At 41.8% G+C, this 20,727-nt stretch overlaps 1 protein-coding gene across 2 annotated transcripts in view; it reads left to right on the top strand.

The window, feature by feature from the left end:
• cabin1 (calcineurin binding protein 1) overlaps positions 1 to 20,727 on the top strand; it is a 564,595-nt gene that overhangs the window by 129,871 nt on the left and 413,997 nt on the right. For both annotated transcript variants that reach the window (XM_073055615.1, XM_073055613.1), the window contains exons 18-20: positions 4,544 to 4,656; positions 12,121 to 12,282; positions 16,585 to 16,791. In XM_073055615.1, the coding sequence (XP_072911716.1) occupies positions 4,544 to 4,656; positions 12,121 to 12,282; positions 16,585 to 16,791 (482 nt within the window). The remainder of the gene's footprint in view (positions 1 to 4,543; positions 4,657 to 12,120; positions 12,283 to 16,584; positions 16,792 to 20,727) is intronic.

The following is a 20,727-nucleotide window of genomic DNA, read 5'->3' as shown; positions in this document are numbered from 1 at the left end:
AAAACCATGCTGACTATCAGATTATGTCTCTCCAAATGCTCATAAATCCTGCTTCTCGGGATCTTCTAGAACAGCTAGGCCACCACTGAAGTCAGACTCATTGATCTATAATTTCCTGGGCTATCACTATTCTCTTTCTTGAACAAGGGAACAACATTTGCAACCTTCTAGTCCAGTGATACTTCTCTTGTCCCTATTGATGACGCAAAGATCATGCCTATATGCTCAAACGTTTCAGTCCACTGTAAGTCATCCCCACAGTTGCCAAGGTTGTTTTCCCTAGTGAATACTGAAGCAAAGTATTCATTAAGTACCTCCGCTACTTCCTCTGACTTCCATGCATACGTTTCCAGTATTATACTTGATTGGTCCTATTCTCACATGGCTCATCCTCTTGCTCCTCACATACTTGTAGAGTGCCTTGGGGTTTTCCTTACTCCTGCTCAGCAAGGCCTTCTCATGGCCCCTTCTGGCTTTCCTAATTCCATTCTTAAGCCCCTTCCTAGAAACCTTGTAATTTTCTAGAGCTCTAACAGTACCTAGTTTCTTGAACTCAGTTCCAGAGGCACAGCCACTGTTGCTTCCCCCAGGTCGGTTCCTCCCACCCCAACAGCACTCAGAATGGAGTACTTATTGTTAACGGGTACGGCCAAATCAGGTGCTGTCCACTATCTGATGTGCTCCCTTCTGTCTCCGGACGGTCACCCACTTATCTGCCTCCTGTGTTGCTGGAGTGACTACCTGCCTGTAGCTCCTGTCTGTCACCTGCTCTCTCTTCCTAACAAGCCGTAGATCATCGAGTTGCAACACCAGTTCTCTAACTTAGTCTCTAAAGAGCTGCATCTTGATACACCTGACACAGATGTGGCCATCAAGGAGGCTGGAACTCTCCTGGACATCCCACATCAGACACCCAGAATAGAAAACTGGCCTTGTGGTCATACCCACTATTCTAATGTGATCAACCCCGTGAACACTCCTTTTTTTTAAGCTCTTCTCCCTGACCTGTGCGAAGCTCTCTCTCTTCGAATCAATTGGTCTGCTGCTAATCCGTTGAGCCCTGTAAAATGCTCCTTTTTTAAACTTTTCTCCCTGACCTGTGTGAAGCTGTCTCTCTCTTCGAATCGATTGGCCCGCCACTAATGCCTTTGTTGACCTTCTAGCTCCTGGGTCTCAGCACAATTGCATGTCTTAATTTGCTTCCTTACCTCTGAGAATCATCTGTTCCTATATTAACCTGCTTGCAATAGTGATGTGATTATTTTTGGATACTCTTGCATGATTAGGCTATTTTACTCATGTAATTGGGTCAGAACTCTGTCACAAACAGGTTCACTTGTGTATAAATTGTGCAGCACAGGAACAAGCTATTCTGTCTACAATGTCTGTGCTGTGCATGAAGACGAATTAAAAGTGGTGAGCTATTCTCCTTCAACAATAGGAAGATAGCTGTTCCACAAATAGGAGTAGCTCAAAAAGTGAATGGGTGCAGTGCTGTAGGAGAATTTTGGATTCTGTACAGGCAGGCTTTAAATGGCTGAAATAGATTAGGAAGGGCAAATAGAAAATACATTTGTTATGTGTGGTACAATGAAGTCTCATTTCTATTTTGTGTTTTCACGGTTACTTCATCTCATTACCCTTTACAGCATTTGATATGTAAGCGTGTCTATCCTTCTCAAGTTGTTGCTCGCATGCCAATTTAACCAAATGTCCATTGTCACTCAAATTTTAAATTATACTGTAAATATTCACGTAGTTACTCCTAATAAATGCATTATATCCATCAGACAAGTAGTGATCTAGCCTTCCTCCTTTTGATAAGAATATAAAATAGAAGGGAAAATACAAGAACTGGAGATGTACCTCCACATATTACTACTTCAGTATCCGAGGCAGACGGGTCCTGTACCTGTTATGAACATGTTACCTTTGAATAAGTGTTTGGATTTCCATCTACCTTTTCAATGCGCCACACCCCCCCCCCCCCCCCCCCCCAAAAGATGCAACTATTAGGAGCTGGATTAAGCAGAGCAGAAATGGGAGCACTGAATGGACTCACTAAATTATTAAGACCAGTTGGTGACTGTTCTTCCCACACGGGCTTTCTCTCCCATCACAACCATTTCTGTGATCCTCTCCCACGTGTTTTGTTCATTTCTGATCTATACATAGTTCTCAGGAATAGAATGTTAATATTGCTTATATTGGAAACCATTACAAAGGACATTCCAGAGAAATTGATGACAGAATCAAATATAATACAATACCCAGTCATGATGAGGACATCTTCAGTGACTGAAATAGAACTTTCATGAGTAATTTATCTCTTATAAGTTTTATCTTTGGCACAACAAAATATCATGAAAATTGTGAGTAACAAATTCTCAGATAATTCTCCCTGCGCTTGCACTGTCACAGGAACTGTGTTTTCCCACGAATCAGCTTAGGTACCTAAAATTTGGTGGGACTCGTCAAACAGATACTTAGGTTTCTGTTTGATGATTCACAAAATCTCCGTGGGAATGTAAACTCCCAGTAAGATTAACTTAAACTAGTGCATAGTTTAAAACTCGCTGCATAAAAGTAATCAACTTGCTGTAATACCTCATGACTTATAATTCAATATTTTCTTTTATCTGATATTCCCCCCTTGTGCCAGCTTCTCGCATTCTTGGTCCATGCTAACTGCTTATTGAAGCCCTTTTTGAAAAGTGCTCTTATTGCTGTGTGACTATACCCAACTAATTGTTGATAGATAAACCTAAAATTTATTATCTGAATTTCTATTGAATGGCAAGTCAAGATTCCTCTCTAAATAATTGAGTATTGGCATGCTACTTTCTAGGTTAACCTGTTTTTTGCTCAACTGTCTTATAATTTGAATCAGTGACACAGAGCCACGTGTAGTCCTTAGTGATTTTAATCATTAGGAGGAAACTGTGCAAGGTAACCAGTTCCTTGAATGTATGGTAGTGCATCACTAAATGCGTATTGATTGCCCAGTTGATTCTAATTGGCAATCCAAATTTCATCATCACCTATGAATCAAATCTTCTCAAAATTAGTGGCATAGAATCTGGGGACCTTGTTGATTTTCATCCATTCCAGTTTATAGAAAGCTGTGCAGAGTAATCCTTTCCATTGGAAGAAAGAGAGATAAAGAAAATAATTATTTGTCACTTGTACAGTGAAATTCATTGTTTGTGGCAATGAAACAACACTGTCCAAGGTGGCAGCCTGTTTGTGTTGCCATGCTTACGTTGCCAATGTAGCCATGGTCTTCCTGCTGTTCCAGGAAATGTGATTGTCAGGGTCTTCCTCACCTACTGCCTCCCAATGGCTGAAGAGCTGCTCCATGAATCACATTATTGATTCTGTCCATGTGTTCTTCACCACTTCAGATGTGTTGAGCAGTACTAATCACTGTTTGTGATCTTCTTGGACCTTGCTAAATCCTTGGACTCTTGTCAGTTAAAAGGGATTGTGGGACACCCTCAAATTCAGCTGCCCATAGTAATTTATCTGTATCTTACACTTGTTTCATGGTTCTATGCTTCATGTTTCCCAGTTCTCATTAGTTTTACTATGTATATGTAATGTCTTTTACGTGGCTGTTAACACCTCACACTTGAACTCATGGGCAAGTAGGATGCAATGGGTTGGGCAGTATAAGACAGAATTCTGGGACAGATGAGGCCAGCCTGTAGAATATTGTAGTAATTTCATTTTGAGTTATCGGAGGACTTTAGAGCTGCATTGGATACAATTTAAGCTGTGTTATGGAGTCAGAAAGTAGTTGTTCTGTGGTTAAAATGATATGGGGTTAGAAACTCTGCTCTGCTCAGGTCATCGAGATTGTGAGCACGTTAGGAGGATGTGAGATATTCTGAACTGGGTAGGTGAGTGGAAGGTACATTGGTGGTATTGGAAAGCTATGAATTTATTATGTAGTCATGTCATAACCTTTGCCATTGGGCAGTGATAAAGATCCTGGATTGCACAATCCCAGATATGAATTGTTTTTTGAGAGGAATTAACTCATTAAGCACACTTTCCTGTTTTATGTACTTTAACATGGGTGTGCTCTGATATCTTAAATGGACATGTTCCATTGAGAAGTGCAGAGGCCTGTCTTGCCTGGACGTGTTTTCTCAGTGCAGCTAAGCCCAAATCTCCTTCAGTTGGTGGTGCAATGGTTTGAGATTTAGAATCTTGATTGACTTTCTCCCCATAACTCTTGGATACTGGTATTCATTCTACTAATGTTATGAGTTTTTATTTAAATTATTTGTTCATAGCATGTGTACCTCACTGGTAATGGCAGAAATTGTTGTTCAACCTCAATTTCCTCTGACTGAGAGATGGTTAAGAGTCAATTGGAGTGCTTCAACATGAGTCAGTGGTTCTAAACTGGATGTTAGGTCAACACCTCAACCACTATTCTATCATACCCATTTGTGCTTCTTGCTATTTATGACAAGGGGTGCATTTCTCAAATTCTTCACACAAATGTTACTTTCAAAATCTCTGTTTTCTGTAGATCCCGAAACTCCAATGCTGCCTTCGTCTCTAATGTTACTGAACACAGCGCATGAATACCTCGGACGGAGATCCTGGTGCTGTAACTCTGATGGAGCGTTGCTGAAGTTCTACGTGAGTAGCCTGATTTTAAATTATGGGATGCAAATGTGTAAAATTATTGTGCCAGAGACAAAGCAGTTGGTCCATTTAGTCCCACCTGATTCTCACTCATACAATATTAGCCTTTTCCCTTTTTCAATATTGTTCTGGATGCTTAATTATCGTTAGTGAAATATGTAATTTCTTTCCTGGGGAAACTACCTTTAAAGAAAAGTTCTTGGTGAGGAGATACACATTAGAGGAGCCTTGCTGTCAGACCTAAAGAAAGAAACAGAATTACATTTAATATAATCCTTTCCATAATTCAAAAGAACTAACTGTAAGGAATTACATATGCTTTATGTAACACAAGGACTTTACAGCTGTCACAGTGTACTGTCCACTTTTCAGTACAAGCTTAACAGCTGTCAGGTTTAGAGCAGTTTCTAATTTATTTGTTTGACTGATCCTCAAGTTCTAGAGATTGATTGGGTTTATTTTTTATAAAACTAGAACCTAGAGGATATACCTATAAACAAATATTAAATAGTCAAATTCTCTTTTGTTTTCTAGTCACACTTAGACATTTCTTTTTAAAAAATCTCATTATTGTCATTATGCTGTGGCACTTGGATTCCATGTTTTCCATACCCATAAACCCATTAGATATAGGAGCAGAATAAGGCTATTTGTCCATCGAGTCTTGCCTTCTTTATGACCACATCAATATGTTAGGACCAGGTTAGATCCTCAGAGGTCTTGACACCCAGGAACTTGAAGGTGGTATAGAGGGGCTACTGCACAGGACTGAAAGAAGCTGCAGAAGATTGTAAATCTTGTTAGCTCCATCTTGGGCACTAGCCTACAGAGTACCCAGGACATTTTTAGGAAGCGGTGTCTCAGAAAGGCAGCGTCCTTTATTAAAGAACCTCCAGCACCCAGGGCATGCCCTTTTCTCACTGTTACCATCAGGTAGGAGATACAGAAGCCTGAAGGTACACACTCAGCAATTCAGGAACAGCTTCTTCCCCTCTGCCATCCCATTCATAAATGGACATTGAAGCTTTGGATACTACCTCACTTTTTTAAAATATACAACATTTCTGTTTTTGCACATTTTTAAATAATCTATTCAATTTAAGTAATTGATTTACTTGTTTATTTATTATTATTATGTTTTATTTTATTGATGATTATTATTTTGCTTTCCCCCACTCAGCCCCACTCTCCAGCCTTTTCCTCATAACCTTTGATGCCGTGTCCAATCAAGAACCTAACAAGCTCTGCCTTAAATACACCCAACAACCTGGCCTCCACAGTTGCCTGTGGTAACAGATTCTACAAATTCACCACTCTCTGGCTAAATAACTTACTCTGCATCTCTGCTTTAAATGGACACCCCTTTATCCTACGGCTGTGCTCTCTTGTCCTAGACTCCCCCACCATGACAAACATTCTTTTCACATCTACTCTGTCTCGGCCTTTCAACATTCAAAAGACTTCAATGAGACCCCCCCCCCCCCACCACCCATCCTTCTAAATTCCAGTGAATACAGACCCAGAGCTATCAAACGTTCCTTGTATGATAACCCTGTCATTTCCAGAATCATCCTTGTGAACCTCTTCTGACCCCTCTCCAATGACAGCACATCTTTTCTAAGATGAGGGGCCCAAAACTGTTCACAGTACTCAAGGTGAGGCCTCACCAGTGCCTGATAAAGCCTCGGTATCACATCCCTGCTCTTGTACTCCAGACCTCTTGAAATGGATGCCAACATTGGATTTGCCTTCTTCACTACCTGCAAGTTAAACTTTAGGTTGTTCTGCACGAGGACTCCCAAGTCCCTTTGCATCTCAGATTTTTGGATTTTCTCCCCATTTAGAAAATAGTCTTCACATATATTTCTACTACCAAAGTACATGATCATGCATTTTCCAGCATATTTCATTTGCTACTCTCATGCCCATTTTCCTAATCTGTCTAAGTCCTTCTGCATCCTACCTGTTTCCTCAACACTATCTGCCCCACCACCAATCTTTGTATCATCTGCAAACTTGGCAACAAAGCCATGCATTCCATCATCTAAATCATTGACATACAGCATAAAAAGTAGCGGTCTCAACACCGATCCCTGCAGAACACCGTTAGTCACTGGCAGCCAACCAGAAAAGGATCCTTTTATTTCCATTTGCTGCCTCCCACCAATCAGCCAATGCTCTAACCATGCCAGTAATGTTCCTGTAATTCCATAGGCTCTTAACCTGGCATGTGTTAAGTTGTGGCAACTTGTGAAAGTCAAAGGCCTTATGAAAGTCCAAATATACAACATCCACTGCATGCCCTTAATCTATCCTATGTGTGATCTCTTCTAAGAATTCAAACAGGTTCATCAGGTAAGATTTTCTCTTAAGGAAACCATGCTGACTTTGTCTTATCTTGTCCCATGTCACCAAGTACTCCATAACTTCATCCTTAACAATTGACTCCAACATTTTCCCAGTCACTGAGGTCAGGCTAACTGGTCTATAATTTTCTTCCTATCTTAAAGAGTGGATTAACATTTGCAATTTTCCAGTCCTCTGGTACCATGCCATTTTGCAATGATTTTTGAAAGATTTTCTACTGATTTGATGCCATTCTTTACCAGCACAGCCAAGCCACCCCCTCTGCCTACATTCCTGTCCGTTTGATACAACGTGTAACCTTGGACATTTAGCTCCCAACTACAACCATCCTTTAGCATAATTCCTGACAATCCATAATAGTGCAACAAAACCATCCACCTTATTTCTTAGACTCCATACATTAAGAAATAACACTTGAGTGCTGCATTTGCTACCCTTTTTGATTCTGCATCCCTAATGCACTTATACTCACCCTGCTGGCTGCAGTGGTGCCCTATCATCTGCCTGCCCTTCCTGACAGTTTGACTGCGTGCTATCTTTGCTTTTTCATCATCCATCTTATGCTGAGTCCCTTCACTCTGGTTCACAACCCCTGCCAAATTAGTTTAAACCCTCCCGAACAGCCCTATAACCTGCCCGGAAGAATATTGGTTCCCTCAGGTTCAGGTGCAGCCCATCACTTTTGAACAGGTCACACCTCCCCCAAAAGAGATCCAGTGATCCAAGAACCTGAACACCTGCCCCAGCTTCTCAGCCACGCATTAATCTGCCAAGTCATCCTGTTCTCCCCTTGCTGGCGTGTGGCACTGTAAACAATCCAGAAATTACTACATGGGAGGTCCAACTCCTAAGCTTTCTAACTAGCTCTCTAAATTCTCTTTTCAGGACGTCTTTGCTTTTCCTTGCTATGTCATTGGTACCAATACGTACCAGGAGATATGGCTCTGAGACGTCCCTGACATAGAATATAAAACATCGAACAATACAGACAGTACAGGCCATTCGGCCCACAATCTTATGCCGACCCTTAAACCCTGCCTGCCATGTAACCCTCCACCTTAAATTCCTCCATATACCTGTCTAGTAGTCTCTTCAATTTCACTAGTGTATCTGCCTCCACCACTGACTCAGGCAGTGCATTCCACGCACCAACCACTCTAAAAACCTTCCTCTAATATCCCCCTTGAACTTCCCTCCCCTTACCTTAAAGCCATGTCCTCTTGTATTGAGCAGTGGTGCCCTGGGGAAGAGGCGCTGGCTGTTCACTCTATTTATTCCTCTTAATGTCTTGTATACCTCTATCATGTCTCCTCTCATCCTCCTTCTCTCCAGAGAGTAAAGTCCTAGCTCCCTTAATCTCTGATCATAATGCACACTCTCTAAACCAGGCAGCATCCTGGTAAATCTCCTCTGTACCCTCTCCAATGCTTCCACATCCTTCCTATAGTGAGGCGACCAGAACTGGACACAGTACTCCAAGTGTGGCCTAACCAGAGTTTTATAGAGCTGCATCATTACCCCGCCACTCTTAAAATCTATCCCTCAACTTATGAAAGCTAACACCCCATAAGCTTTCTTAACTACCCTATCTACCTGAGAGGCAACTTTCAGGGATATGTGGACATGTGCCCCCACATCCCTCTGATCCTCTACACTTCCAAGTATCCTGCCATTTACTTTGTTCTCTGCCTTGGAGTTTGTCCTTCCAAAGTGTACCACCTCACCCTTCTCTGGGTTGAATTCCATCTGCCACTTCTCAGCCCACTTCTGCATCCTATCAATGTCTGTCTGCAATCTTCGACAATCCTCTACACTATCCACAACACCACCAACCTTTGTGTCATCTGCAAACTAACCAACCCACCCTTCTACCCCCATATCCAGGTCGTTAATAAAATTCATGAAAAGTAGAGGTCCCAGAACAGATCCTTGTGGGACATCACTGGTCACAACCCTCCAATCCGAATGTACTCCCTCCACCACGACCCTCTACTTTCTGCAGGCAAACCAATTCTGAATCCACCTTGCCAAACTTCCCTGGATCCCATGCCTTCTGACTTTCTGAATAAGCCTACTGTGTGTTACCTTGTCAAATGTCTTACTAAAATCCATGTAGATCACATCCACTGCACTACCCTCATCTATATGCCTGGTCACCTCATCAAATAACTCTATCAAGCTTGTTAGACACGATCTGCCATTCACAAAGCCATGCTGGCTGTCCCTGCTCAGACCATGATTCTCTAAACGCCCATAGATTCTATCTCTAAGAATCTTTTCCAACAGCTTTCCCACCACAGACGTAAGGCTCACTGGTGTATAATTACCCAGACTATCCCTACTACCTCTTTTGAACAAGGAGACAACATTCGTCTCCCTCCAATCCTCCGGTACCATTCCCATGGACAACGAGGACATAAATATCCTCGCCAGAGGTTCAGCAATCTCTTCCCTCGCCTCTTGGAGCAGCCTGGGAAATATTCCGTCAGGCCCCAGGGACTTATCCGTCCGAATGTATTTTAACAACTCCAACACCTCTTCGGCCTTTTGACTGTGGCACCTTGGAGACATCATACCGTTCGGATGTCCCGTGCACTTCCACAGCATCTCCAGTCCGTTCCCCTGACTACTGAGTCCCTTATCACTACTGCTCCCCTCTTCTCCCTCTTTCCCTTTTGCACCACAGACATGCTCAGTGCCATCCCCCACAACAGTATCCAAAATGGTATACTTATTATTGAGGGGAATGGCCAAAGTGGTGCTCTGCGCTAACTCCCTATTCACATTTCCATTTCTCCTGACAGTCAGCCAGTACTCGCCTCCAGCAACTTCAGGGTGACTATTTCCCTGTAACTCTGATCAATTATCTCCTCAGTCTCCCGTACAAGTCAAAGGTAATCAGCTGCTGCTCCAGATCCCTAACTCAGTCTCCCAGGACTTCAGCATTCAGCATGAAGAACACACAACAGCTGTTTACCATACTCGTACAGTAAGAGAGAGAGAAAGGAACCTTAACAGAAACTTCTCTTAACAGAATATACCAGAGATCTGCGGAATTCTCTATCTAATGATGCAGTAGATTTTACCTCAGTAAATATATTTAAGACAAGCTTGAACAGATTTTTGCATAGTAGGGGAATATTGAGTTATGGGGAAAAGGCAGGTAGGTGGAGATGAGTCCAAGGTCAGATCAGACATAATCCTATTGAATGGTGGAACAGGCTAGATGGCCTACTCCTGCTCCGATTTCTTGTGTTCTTACCCTGAGCTAATGCCTCTTTCAAGCGGAAGCTCCTTTGAGCCAAAGCCTGACGCTCCTACTCTCACCACTGCCCTAATCCTGATAATGGTCGCCCCAGCAATGGCTATCCCACTTGTCCCTTCTGTACTTTTAAACAGGTATTGCTGACCTGTGAGAAACCTTGTCGCTGTGGCCTGCTCCTGTTGCTCTTTGGGCTGTCAGGATGAGCCTGAACACCCATGACACTCTCCTTTTAAATAGACGTTGTCGACCTGTGAGAAATGTCGTTGCTGTGCACCACACTGATTATGCTGAGCAATACTTAAGTGGCTCTGAAATATTTTGTGATGATAAAAGCACACTAATAAATCTAGTCTAATTTTGGGAAACGCTGGTAGAATGGCAGCTTAGATATGTAGAATTTATTATGGAAAAAGTGAATAAAGAAGAGAGAACCTACTCTATCTTCAAATTAACTTGGAGAAATTCTGACACATTTCCTTTTGTGGATCTCACTGCCTTCATCTAACGAGATAAATTCCACTGATATCTGCTATAACATTGCGGACTCCATCAGCTACCTTGACTACACCTCTTTCACCTTCTCTGTTACTGTATCTGCTCTCAAGGTCAGGCTTTCTGTTCTAGGATATTTCCTCCTTCTTCAGGCATTGTGGTGTTTAACCTGCTGTAATTGTTACAGTCCTCCATGCGTTTCCTCCATTTCTGCATGGATTATGATTCCTTTGTCTGCTCATCCCTTCTTCCCCCACCATTTTCCATGCAGCCGTAGGAGGTGCAAAACCTTTTCCTACACCACCTCACTCACCACTATTCAGTGTCTGAAGTAGCCCTTCCAGGTGAGGCACTTGTTGACGTGCACTTCCTGATCTACCGCGTTCACTCCTTGTGATGTGGGTGGCCTCCTCTACATTGTTGAGACCACACATAGACTAGCTGACAGTTCTACAGAGCTCCTGTGCACTGTCTACAATGGCTGTCCTGGACTTTCAGTTGCATGTCATTTCAATTCCCTTTCCCATTCCCACACCAACATGTCTGTCCTTGACCTCTACTGTGAGGGTAAGTTTAAATGCAAGCTAGACAGTACCACATTTTCTACCTGGGTAGTCTGCAACCTGCTGTTGTGATCACTGAGTTTTCAATTTCAGGTAACTTGCTACCCCATGTTTCTTTCTCACTCCCATCAGTGTACCCAGGTTCTGTCTCGGCATTCTCCATGTGTATCCCTTCACCCCTTATAAATTAGACTCACCATCCCCTACAAAGCCCGATTCCATATGCCCAGCAGCTACATGTCAATCCATGAGATTTTTCACTCTTCATTCACTTTTTCTATCCCTCTCCCACCTGGTTCCATCTACCCATCTTCCCTGCTTTACCTGTTTCCACCTATCACCTTGCCTCAGCACTTCCCCTCTCTCCTGTACACTCCTGCACTCTCGCTCCTAATGCAGAGTCTCAAATTGATAGATTGACTGGGCTTTTCCTCCACAGACGCTGCCTGGCCCTCAAATGCTGAACCTTCCCGTGGTTTTTTTTTGCTCCAGATTCCAGCATCACTTTCACTTTTGTCTCTTTTCATAATAACAATATAGTTATTAATAAATCCAGCAGATAGTTGAGGATAAATTACTTTATGCAGAGTGTTTAGATGCAGAACTGCAAGGTACAGTTGTAATGAAATTAGATATGTACTGTACTTTTGAGGAATGTGAATGAGCACATGAGAAGGATTAGGTGAAATAGCCTGGGAACATAAACTGGTCAACTGGCCTGATGCTCCACTGTAGTCTAATTATGTAGTTTTTATTATACTTCCTCAATAGGTTCGAGTTCTTCAGAAGGAGTTGTCTGCTTCAAAAGCTGAAGATGCTCACCCTTTCAAAGAGGAGCTGGAGACTGCACTTGAACAATGTTTTTACTGTCTCTATGCCTATCCCAGCAAGAAAAGTAAAGCCAGGTATTTGGAGGAACACTCTGCTCAGCAGGTATGAGTCAACAACATGAGTTGTATGCAAGGCAGCGTACCATACATTATGGTGTAGAAATAGGTGCTTATAAACTTCATACTGATGTGAAATTATTCCACTGAGAGCAGTTTAATCATGATCGACGAAAGACAATTTTAGTTTCTATGAATGTATGTCCCTACTTTTCTGATTGTCACAAATATTTTTTTTCTTGTTGGTGTGGGCTTTGGGAATCAGATTGTGCATTACAGTTAACTGAAGAGTGGTATTTGTTGGTTTTATTCAAATGTTCTTTAAAAATTGCTTGCTTGTATGCTGACCCTGAATGACCTCTGGCTTCTGTGCCAACTGTGATAGCACTTTTAACAGAGGCCTGATGGCATTACATCTGAATAAGACAAAAAACAGCATTAATTGTAGCAGTGACATCTCCCTCCTTGACACTCTAAACAACTTTGATGCACTTTTTGAGGCATGTGACACAATGTCGGCCACGAAAGTTCCCCTCTCCCAGGTGAGCAGCCGCTGTCTGTAATATCAGCAGACCTAGAAAGGACTCTGAAGAGAGTCAAGTGCGGTAAGGTGGCCGGGGCCAGACAGCATCCCAGGCCGAGTGCTTAAGGATTGCACACCAGCTCACTGATGTCTTCTCAGACATCTTCAACACATCACTCATCCAAGCTGCTGTCCGACGTGCTTAAAATCAGCCACCATCATCCCTGCACCAAAGAGCTCAACACCTTCAGAACTAAACAACTATTGTTCAATGGCACCTATTAAAAACTATTCCTGCCACATTGGACATTCACTGATATGCTTACCTATAAAACCACATGACTGCAGATGCAGTAGCATCTGTCATGCATCTGGCCCTGACATACCTAGAAAACAAGGACATTTATGTCAGAATTCTGGTTCCAGATCTCAGTTCAGAATTCAACACTATTTTCTACAACCCTTTATGAATAAACAACTACTCTGGTCTAAATACACCACTATGCGGCTGGGTGTTGGACCTACTAACCAACAGATCTCCGATAGTCAAGATGCACCCAACTGCTCCTCCCTCCACATCATCCTCAACATGGGTGCCCCTAGGGGTGTTTGCTGAGCTCATTGCTGTACGCTGACTGCACAGCCAAATACCATTGTCAGTTTTGCCAATGACGTGACAATAGTGGGGCTCATCACCAATAAATTTGAGACAGAGGAGGTGGAAGTGCTCAAGACCTGGTGCCAGACAAATAACAAGCAAATGTGATGGTTTTCGATTTCAGGAGAACTCGTACCACTCACATCTCTCTTTTCATTCGTGGCACAGTAGTGGAAACTGTGAGCAGTTTCAGAATCCTGGGAGTGTACATTTGCAAATCTCTCATGGTCCCAGAGCATATTCTACACAATCAGGAAAGCTCACCAACACTTACTTTCTGAGGAAGCTGAAGAGAGCTGGGCCATGCACATCTATACTTGTGTTGTTCAACAGATGCTCAGTAGAGAGCACTGTAACAAGCTACATCACTGCATTGGTTTGGAACTGCACTGTGGTGGACAGGAAGGCTTTACAAAACTGCCAAATGCATCACTGGCACCAGCCTATCTGACATCAGGGACATGTATACAAGAAAAGGGTCTGTAACATTGTGAAGGATCCCACCGATCTTGCTCATGGACTGTTTTTCGCACTCCCATCAAGGGGAAGGTCACATAGCATCATGCCAGGACCACTAAACTCAAAAACCATTACTTTTCCCAAGCATTAAGGCTGATCAAGACGTCCACCCACTAACTCACCCCTCACCCCTCCACACCCTCAATCACCACTACTGTACCATTTCCTGTCAGTTACCTTATGTAGAGACACTCCTATTCCTAGCTTCACTTAATGGATATACAATCTCTCTATGACATGTAAATGGGGCTATATTATAGTCCTAGAGATTTTGGGGAACAAATCACAGACTGTTGCAAAAAACAAAGGTTGTTATGGTAGGCGATTTTAACTTTCTTCATATTGACTCTGAATTGCATACTGTTAAAAAAAAGACTAGACGGCATAGAGTTTGTCAAATGTGTTCAGGAAAGTTTCCTTCATCAGTATGTAGAAGTGCCAATGAAAGAGTATATGATACTGGTTCTGCTATTAGGGCATGAGACAGGGCAGGTGACAGAAGTTTGTGTAGGGGAACACATTGCATCCAGTGACAACAGTGCCATTAGTTTCAAAGTAAATGTGCAAAAAGGTAAGTCCGGTCAGCGGTTTGAGATTCTAAATTGGAGAAAAGCCAATTTTGATGGTATCAGAATTGATCTGGGAAGTGTGGATTGGGACAGGCTTTTTTCTGGCAAAGGTGTAATTGGCTTCAAAAGTGAAATTTTGAGAGTACAAATCTTTTGTGTGCCTATCCGAATAACAGGTAAAGATAACAAGTGTAGGGAACCTTGGTTTACAAGAAATATTGAGGCTCTGGATAAGAGTAAAAGGAGGTGCATTGTAGGTATAGGCAAGTAGGAACAAATGAGATGCTCATGGAGTGCAAAAAATGCAAGAGAACATTTAGAATGAGATCAGTAAGGCTAAAAGAAGGCATGAAGTTTCTTGAGCAGACAAGGTGAAGGAGAATCCTAAGGGATTCTATAGGTACGTTAAGAGCAAAAGGATTGCAAGAGACAAAATTTGTCCTCTGGAAGACCAGTTTGGTAATCTATGTGTTGATCCTGTACAGATGGTGAAGATCTTAAATTAATCGTTACATCTGTATTTAGGAGATGGATACAGAGTCTGTAGAAGTGAGACAAAGCGGCATCAACTTCATGGACCCAAAGGAGGAGATGGTTGCTACCCTGAGGCAAATCAGGGTGGATAAATTCCCCGGCTTGACAAGGTGTTCCCTCAGACCTGATGGGAGGCAAGTGCAGAAATTGCCAGGGCTCTAGCAGGGATATTTAAAGTGTACTTAGTGATAGGAAGGGAACCAGAGGATTGGAGGATAGCCAATGTTGTTCGGCTGTTTAAAAATGGCTGTAAACAGAAACCAGGAAATTTATCGACCAGTGAGTCTGACATCAGATGTGGGAAAGTTATTGGAAGGTATTCTAAAGGATGGGATGTATAAGTATTTGGATAGACATGGACTATAGTCAGCAGGGTTTTGTGAATGGTAGGTCATGTCTAACTAATCTGGTAGAGTTTATTGAGGATGTAACTAGGTAAGTTGATGAAGGCAGGGCAGTAGATGTTGGCAAGACACTGGATATACAGGTCCATAATTCATTGAAAGTGGTGTCACAGGTAGATAGAGTCATAAAGAAAGCTTTTGGCATTTTTGCCTTCATAAAACAATATATTGAGTACAGAAGATGAGATGTTATGTTGATGTTGTATAAGATGTTGGTGAAGCCTAGTTTGGAGAACTTATGTGCAGTTTTGGTCACCAACCTATAGGAAATATGTAAGGTTGAAAGAGTGCAGACAAAATTTATAAGGATGTTGCCCAGTCTGGAGGACCTGAGTTATAAGGAAAGATTGAATAGGTTAGGACTGTATTCTTTAGAAGTAGATGATTAAGATTTGATAGAGGTATACTGTAGATAGAGTAAATGCAAAGGGGCTTTTTGCGCTGAGGATGGGTGGGACTACAACCGGAGTTCATGGGTGAAGGATGAAAGGTGAGTAGTTTAAGGAGATCCTGAGTGAAAACTTCTTCACTCCGAATGTTGTGAGAATGTGGAACGAGCTGCTGGCACAAGTGGTGTGTGTGAGCTTGATTTCAATGTTTAAAAGAAGTTTGGATAGGTATGTGGATGGTAGGGATATGGAGGGCTATGGTCCTGGTGCGGGTTGATGAGAGTAGGCAGTTTAAATAGTTTTGGCATAGACTGGATGGGTTGCAGGGCCTGTTTCTGTGTTGTACTTCTCTATGACTCTATGTATATAAGCTATCTTATATTTAAATTTAGTTTTTATTAGTATTATGTTTTTTTTAGCTTTTTTTGTGTTGCTTTGGATCCAGAGTTACAATTACTTTGTTTTCCTTTACACTTGTGTACTGGAAATGACATTAACCAATCTTGTTCTTGTTTTATACAGTGTTGTATATTTGTGGGGATGTTTCTTCAAGGTGGGGATGACTTCAGTAATTTTGGCACTGACAGCAAATTCTTGGCTATCAATGTTTACCGAGTTGCTGTAAGGAGATTAATACATTTTTTTCTGCAGCAAGTTACTTTTGTTTTACTTTTTTCCTGATGGTTGTCCTTTGAATTAAAAGCAGTGGCTCACGGTAAACTATTGTCCTTTTCTCTTGGTTTCAACTATAGGTTGAACTGGGTTGGGATGATGCAGAATTCATGTTTGATTATTTCAAACCCAAGAATTACCCAGAATTTGACAGTTACAAGACCAGCACGGTGTCTGCAGATTTGGCAAATCTCTTGAAGAAGATTGCTGCAATAGATCGTGATGAAGATAATCTACCTCTCTCTATAGAGAGTGTAACAGCATATATTGAAGGCTCTGTTGACACGGTAATAATTCCACAGAGGAGTAATTATCAAAATCTAAACTGATAGTTAACTTAATTCTTCTTTTCTATGAACTCTTAGTTCCATGGGAGTCTGAAAGTGTCATGGCTTTGTAAGTAATTAATCACTTAACATCCATGGCTTTCTGGGTAGAGAATTCCAAAGATTTTATAGTCATCTGAGGAAGGAAATATGTCCTCTGCTCCTAAATGGTGGTTTCATCATTCTGTCCCTCATCTTGGATTCCCCCACAAGTGGAAATACTCTCATATCAACACTCTTTCATGTACCTTGAAGTCTGCCAGATGACTTTGATTATTCCAATGTCTGGGGAAAATTTATGACTATATAACAATTACAGCATGGAAACAGGCCATCTCGGCCCTTCTAGTCCGTACCGAATTTATATTTACTGCTGAGTCTTTCTTCTTTAGACACTTGGTAATTAGTGTCTGTTTGACAAATATTTTGCTCTTTAAATGAGGTATCACAGACAAACAAAATGCTGGAAGAATTATGCAGTCAGTGAGCATTTGTGGAAATGTCCAGTTGAAAGATCTTGACTGAAAACATCAACTGTCTATTTTCACAGCTGCTGACTGGCTCCCCGAGTTCCTCTAGAATTTAATTTGTTGCTCTTGATTCCAGCATCTCAGTCTCTTGTGTCTCCTGTATTTGGCACTCTAACTGTTACTTTTTATTGTGGCAGGTATTCCTACTTTTGTACTGTTTGCCTTTAATTCTTTAAAACAAAATTTGTCTTGCTAATCACAACTATATCTGTGAGCTAACCTTGTGTTTATTGTTTGAGGATAGCCAGATCTATTTGAACATGAGCATTCTTGGGCCTAGGGAGTGAATGACAAATCAAAAATTGCAGATATGGAAAGTCAGAAGTAATCCCAGAGAATGCCTGAAATACTGTGTTGATCAGACAGTATCTGAGAGAAGAGAAATGGAAGTTAATGTTTCAAGTTGAGGTCAGTTTAGCAGATCTGGGAAAGAGGGCAAATGAGTTAATGAGGCTTTAGGGAGAAATGGACAGGATAAAGTGATTATCTATCCAGTATTGCTGGGACAGAAACGGTTGATAAAGTCATCAAGTTATTTAATATCTGTTATGCGGATGATGTTTTGACAACATCTCTGTCTGTCCTTGGCCTTATTACTTTTGTATGTATATATATATATATATATATATATATAGATATATATATATAGATATAGATATATATATATATATAGAGAAGGGTTCTTTGTTGTTTCTGTAACAATTTTTTTTGACAAGACTGTGTGGTCAGCTCTGAGCTGAAACCCCCCCCACAAACCTGAAGGACCAATGGACCACTCTTAGCCTAGCGTCAACTCTTTGGCCTGTTTGTCATGGGCACCCTACCAAGAGCCAAAGCATAAAACCTCAACTCCATCTAACATAGCTCTCTGGGTCATTGAGGCACACATGTCTCCAAACCCTACAGCAAGATGTGGTCCTCTTGGAGGATGGAGCCATCTAGGTCATCGGTTAATGAGAAAGAAATTTGTTGGAGGGTACATTTGTTGGCTTAGCCCACTGCTCTACTCTTTACACAAATGATTGTGTGGCTAAGCTTCCTTCAAAAGCCATCTATAAGTATGCCAACAATGCAACTAATGTTGACAGAATTTCAGATGGTGATGAGGTGACGGGCAGGAGCAAGGTAGATCAGCTGGTTGAGTGGAGTAGCAGCAACAACCTTGCACTCAACATTAGTAAGAGAAAGGAATTTATGGATTTCAGGAAGGGTAAGTTAAGGGAACCCACACCTGTCCTCATCGAGGGATCAGAAGTAGAAGGAGTGAGCAATTTAAAGTTTTTGGGTGTCAACATCTCTGAGGATCGATTCTGGACCCAACATATTGATGCAATTACAAAGAAGGCACGACACTGGCTATATTTCATTAGGAGTTTGGGGAGAATTAGTGTGTCACCAAAGACACAAGTAAATTTCTACATATGTACAATGTTCTAACTGGTTGCATCACTGTCTGGTATGGAGGGCCACTACACGGGATCGGATAAAGCTGTAGAAAGCTAGCTCCCTCATAAGCACTAGCCTCCCCAGCATCTAGGACACCTTCAAAAGGAAATGACTCAAAAAGGTAGATTCCTTAATTAAGGACCCCCATCACCCGGGACATGCCCTCTTCAAGGAGGGGTCCTGGAGCCTGAAGACAATCAACATTTCAGGAACAGCTTCTTCCTCTCTGCCATCAGATTTCTCATGGACAATGAACAATTTATGCAATTTATGGACAATTTATACAATAAGTAGTATAAATAAAAAATAAGTAGTGCAAAAACAGAGGGGAAAATACTGAGGTAGCGTACGTAGGTTCAATAAGTCATAATTTATAGTTTTTATTATTATGTATTGCAATTTACTGTTGCTGCAAAACGACAAATTTTATGACATATGCCAGTGGTATTAAACCCAAATCTGATTCTGAACAAGGATACAAAAATTATGAAATGCAGGCAGAAAGTCAGAGAGGACTGAAATAAGGGAACGTAAAAGCCATGAAATGAATTGGTTTGGGAAGATCCCAACTGGTCAGTTCAAGCTAGTGGCAAACCAGAATTGAAGGTTTAAGCCTGGATAGTGCTCTTGGAAATCAGGATAAAAAAACATCAACTATTCTCATTTTTCTCAAGCATTTAAAAAATATCCAAGGTGAAAAAGGTTTAGTTGAAAGCTAGAGGCTGTGCGTGAAAGCTCAGTGATTATACAAGCAGAATTGGTGACTTGTACCCAAAGAGCTTCAAAGACTGGGTCAGAAACTCTGTTTCCTGTTGGATGAATTAGTTATCAAAACTGAGGAATAAATATTTGATAGAGCTTGTTTGAAGAAAGTTTACAGGTAAAACTTAGTATGGTTTTATGTTCATTCTGTAGTTGTGAACTTCCCATGATTCAGGACATTTACAAAGGCAGGTGTGAAAAAAGGGCCTGAAGGATCATTGGGAACCCGAGTCACCCCAACCATAATCTATTCCAGCTGCTGCCATCTGGGAAACAGTACTACAGCATAAAAGCCTGGACCAACAGGTTCTGGGACAGCTTCTTCCACCAAGCCATCAGACTGATGAACTCTCACTGATTTGAGTGTATTTCTATGTCACTTTGACTGTTCTATTTATTATAAATTACTGTGTTGGCGCGTGTCCTAGCTGACAAGGCATCGGACTAGTAACCTGAAGGTCACTGGTTCGAGCCCCAGCTGAGGCAGCGAGTTGTGCCCTTGAGCAAGGCATTTAACAACACATTGCTCTGCAACAACACCAGTGCCAAGCTGCTTGGGTCCTAGCGCCCTTCCCTTGGACAACATCGGTGGCTTGGAGAGGGGAAGGCTTGCAGCTTGGGCAACTGCTGGTCTCCCATACAACCCTGCCCAGGCCTGTGCCCTGGAAAAACCTTCCAAGGCGCAAATCCATGGTTTCATGAGACTAACGGATGCCTAGTAGTAGTATAAATTACTATGATTGCACATTTAGAGGGAGACGTAATGTGAAGAATTTTACTCATGTATGTGAAGGATGTAAGAAATAAAGTCAATTCAATCTATGAAGTCAGATCTATTAAGAGATCTTTTTGGAAGCAACGAAAGAGAAAAGGGGTCAAGTAATAAGTGTAATAATTAACACCCACAAAACGCTGGAGGAACTCAGCAGGCCTGGCAGTATCTATTGAAAAAAAGTACAGTCGATGTTTCGGGCCGAGACCCTTCAGCTTCTCCAGTCCTGTCGAAGGGTCTCGGCCCAGAACATCAACTGTACTTTTTTCCATAGACGCTGCCTGGCCTGCTGAGTTCCTCCAGCATTTTGTGTGTATTGCTTGGATTTCCAGCATTTTCAGATTTCCTCTTGTTTGTGATTCAATAATTTAGCAGCAGCTTGCATTA

Source organism: Hemitrygon akajei, chromosome 9 (genome assembly GCF_048418815.1).
Source record: "Hemitrygon akajei chromosome 9, sHemAka1.3, whole genome shotgun sequence".
NCBI lineage: Eukaryota > Metazoa > Chordata > Chondrichthyes > Myliobatiformes > Dasyatidae > Hemitrygon > Hemitrygon akajei.
This window is presented reverse-complemented; position numbering and strand designations above follow the sequence as displayed.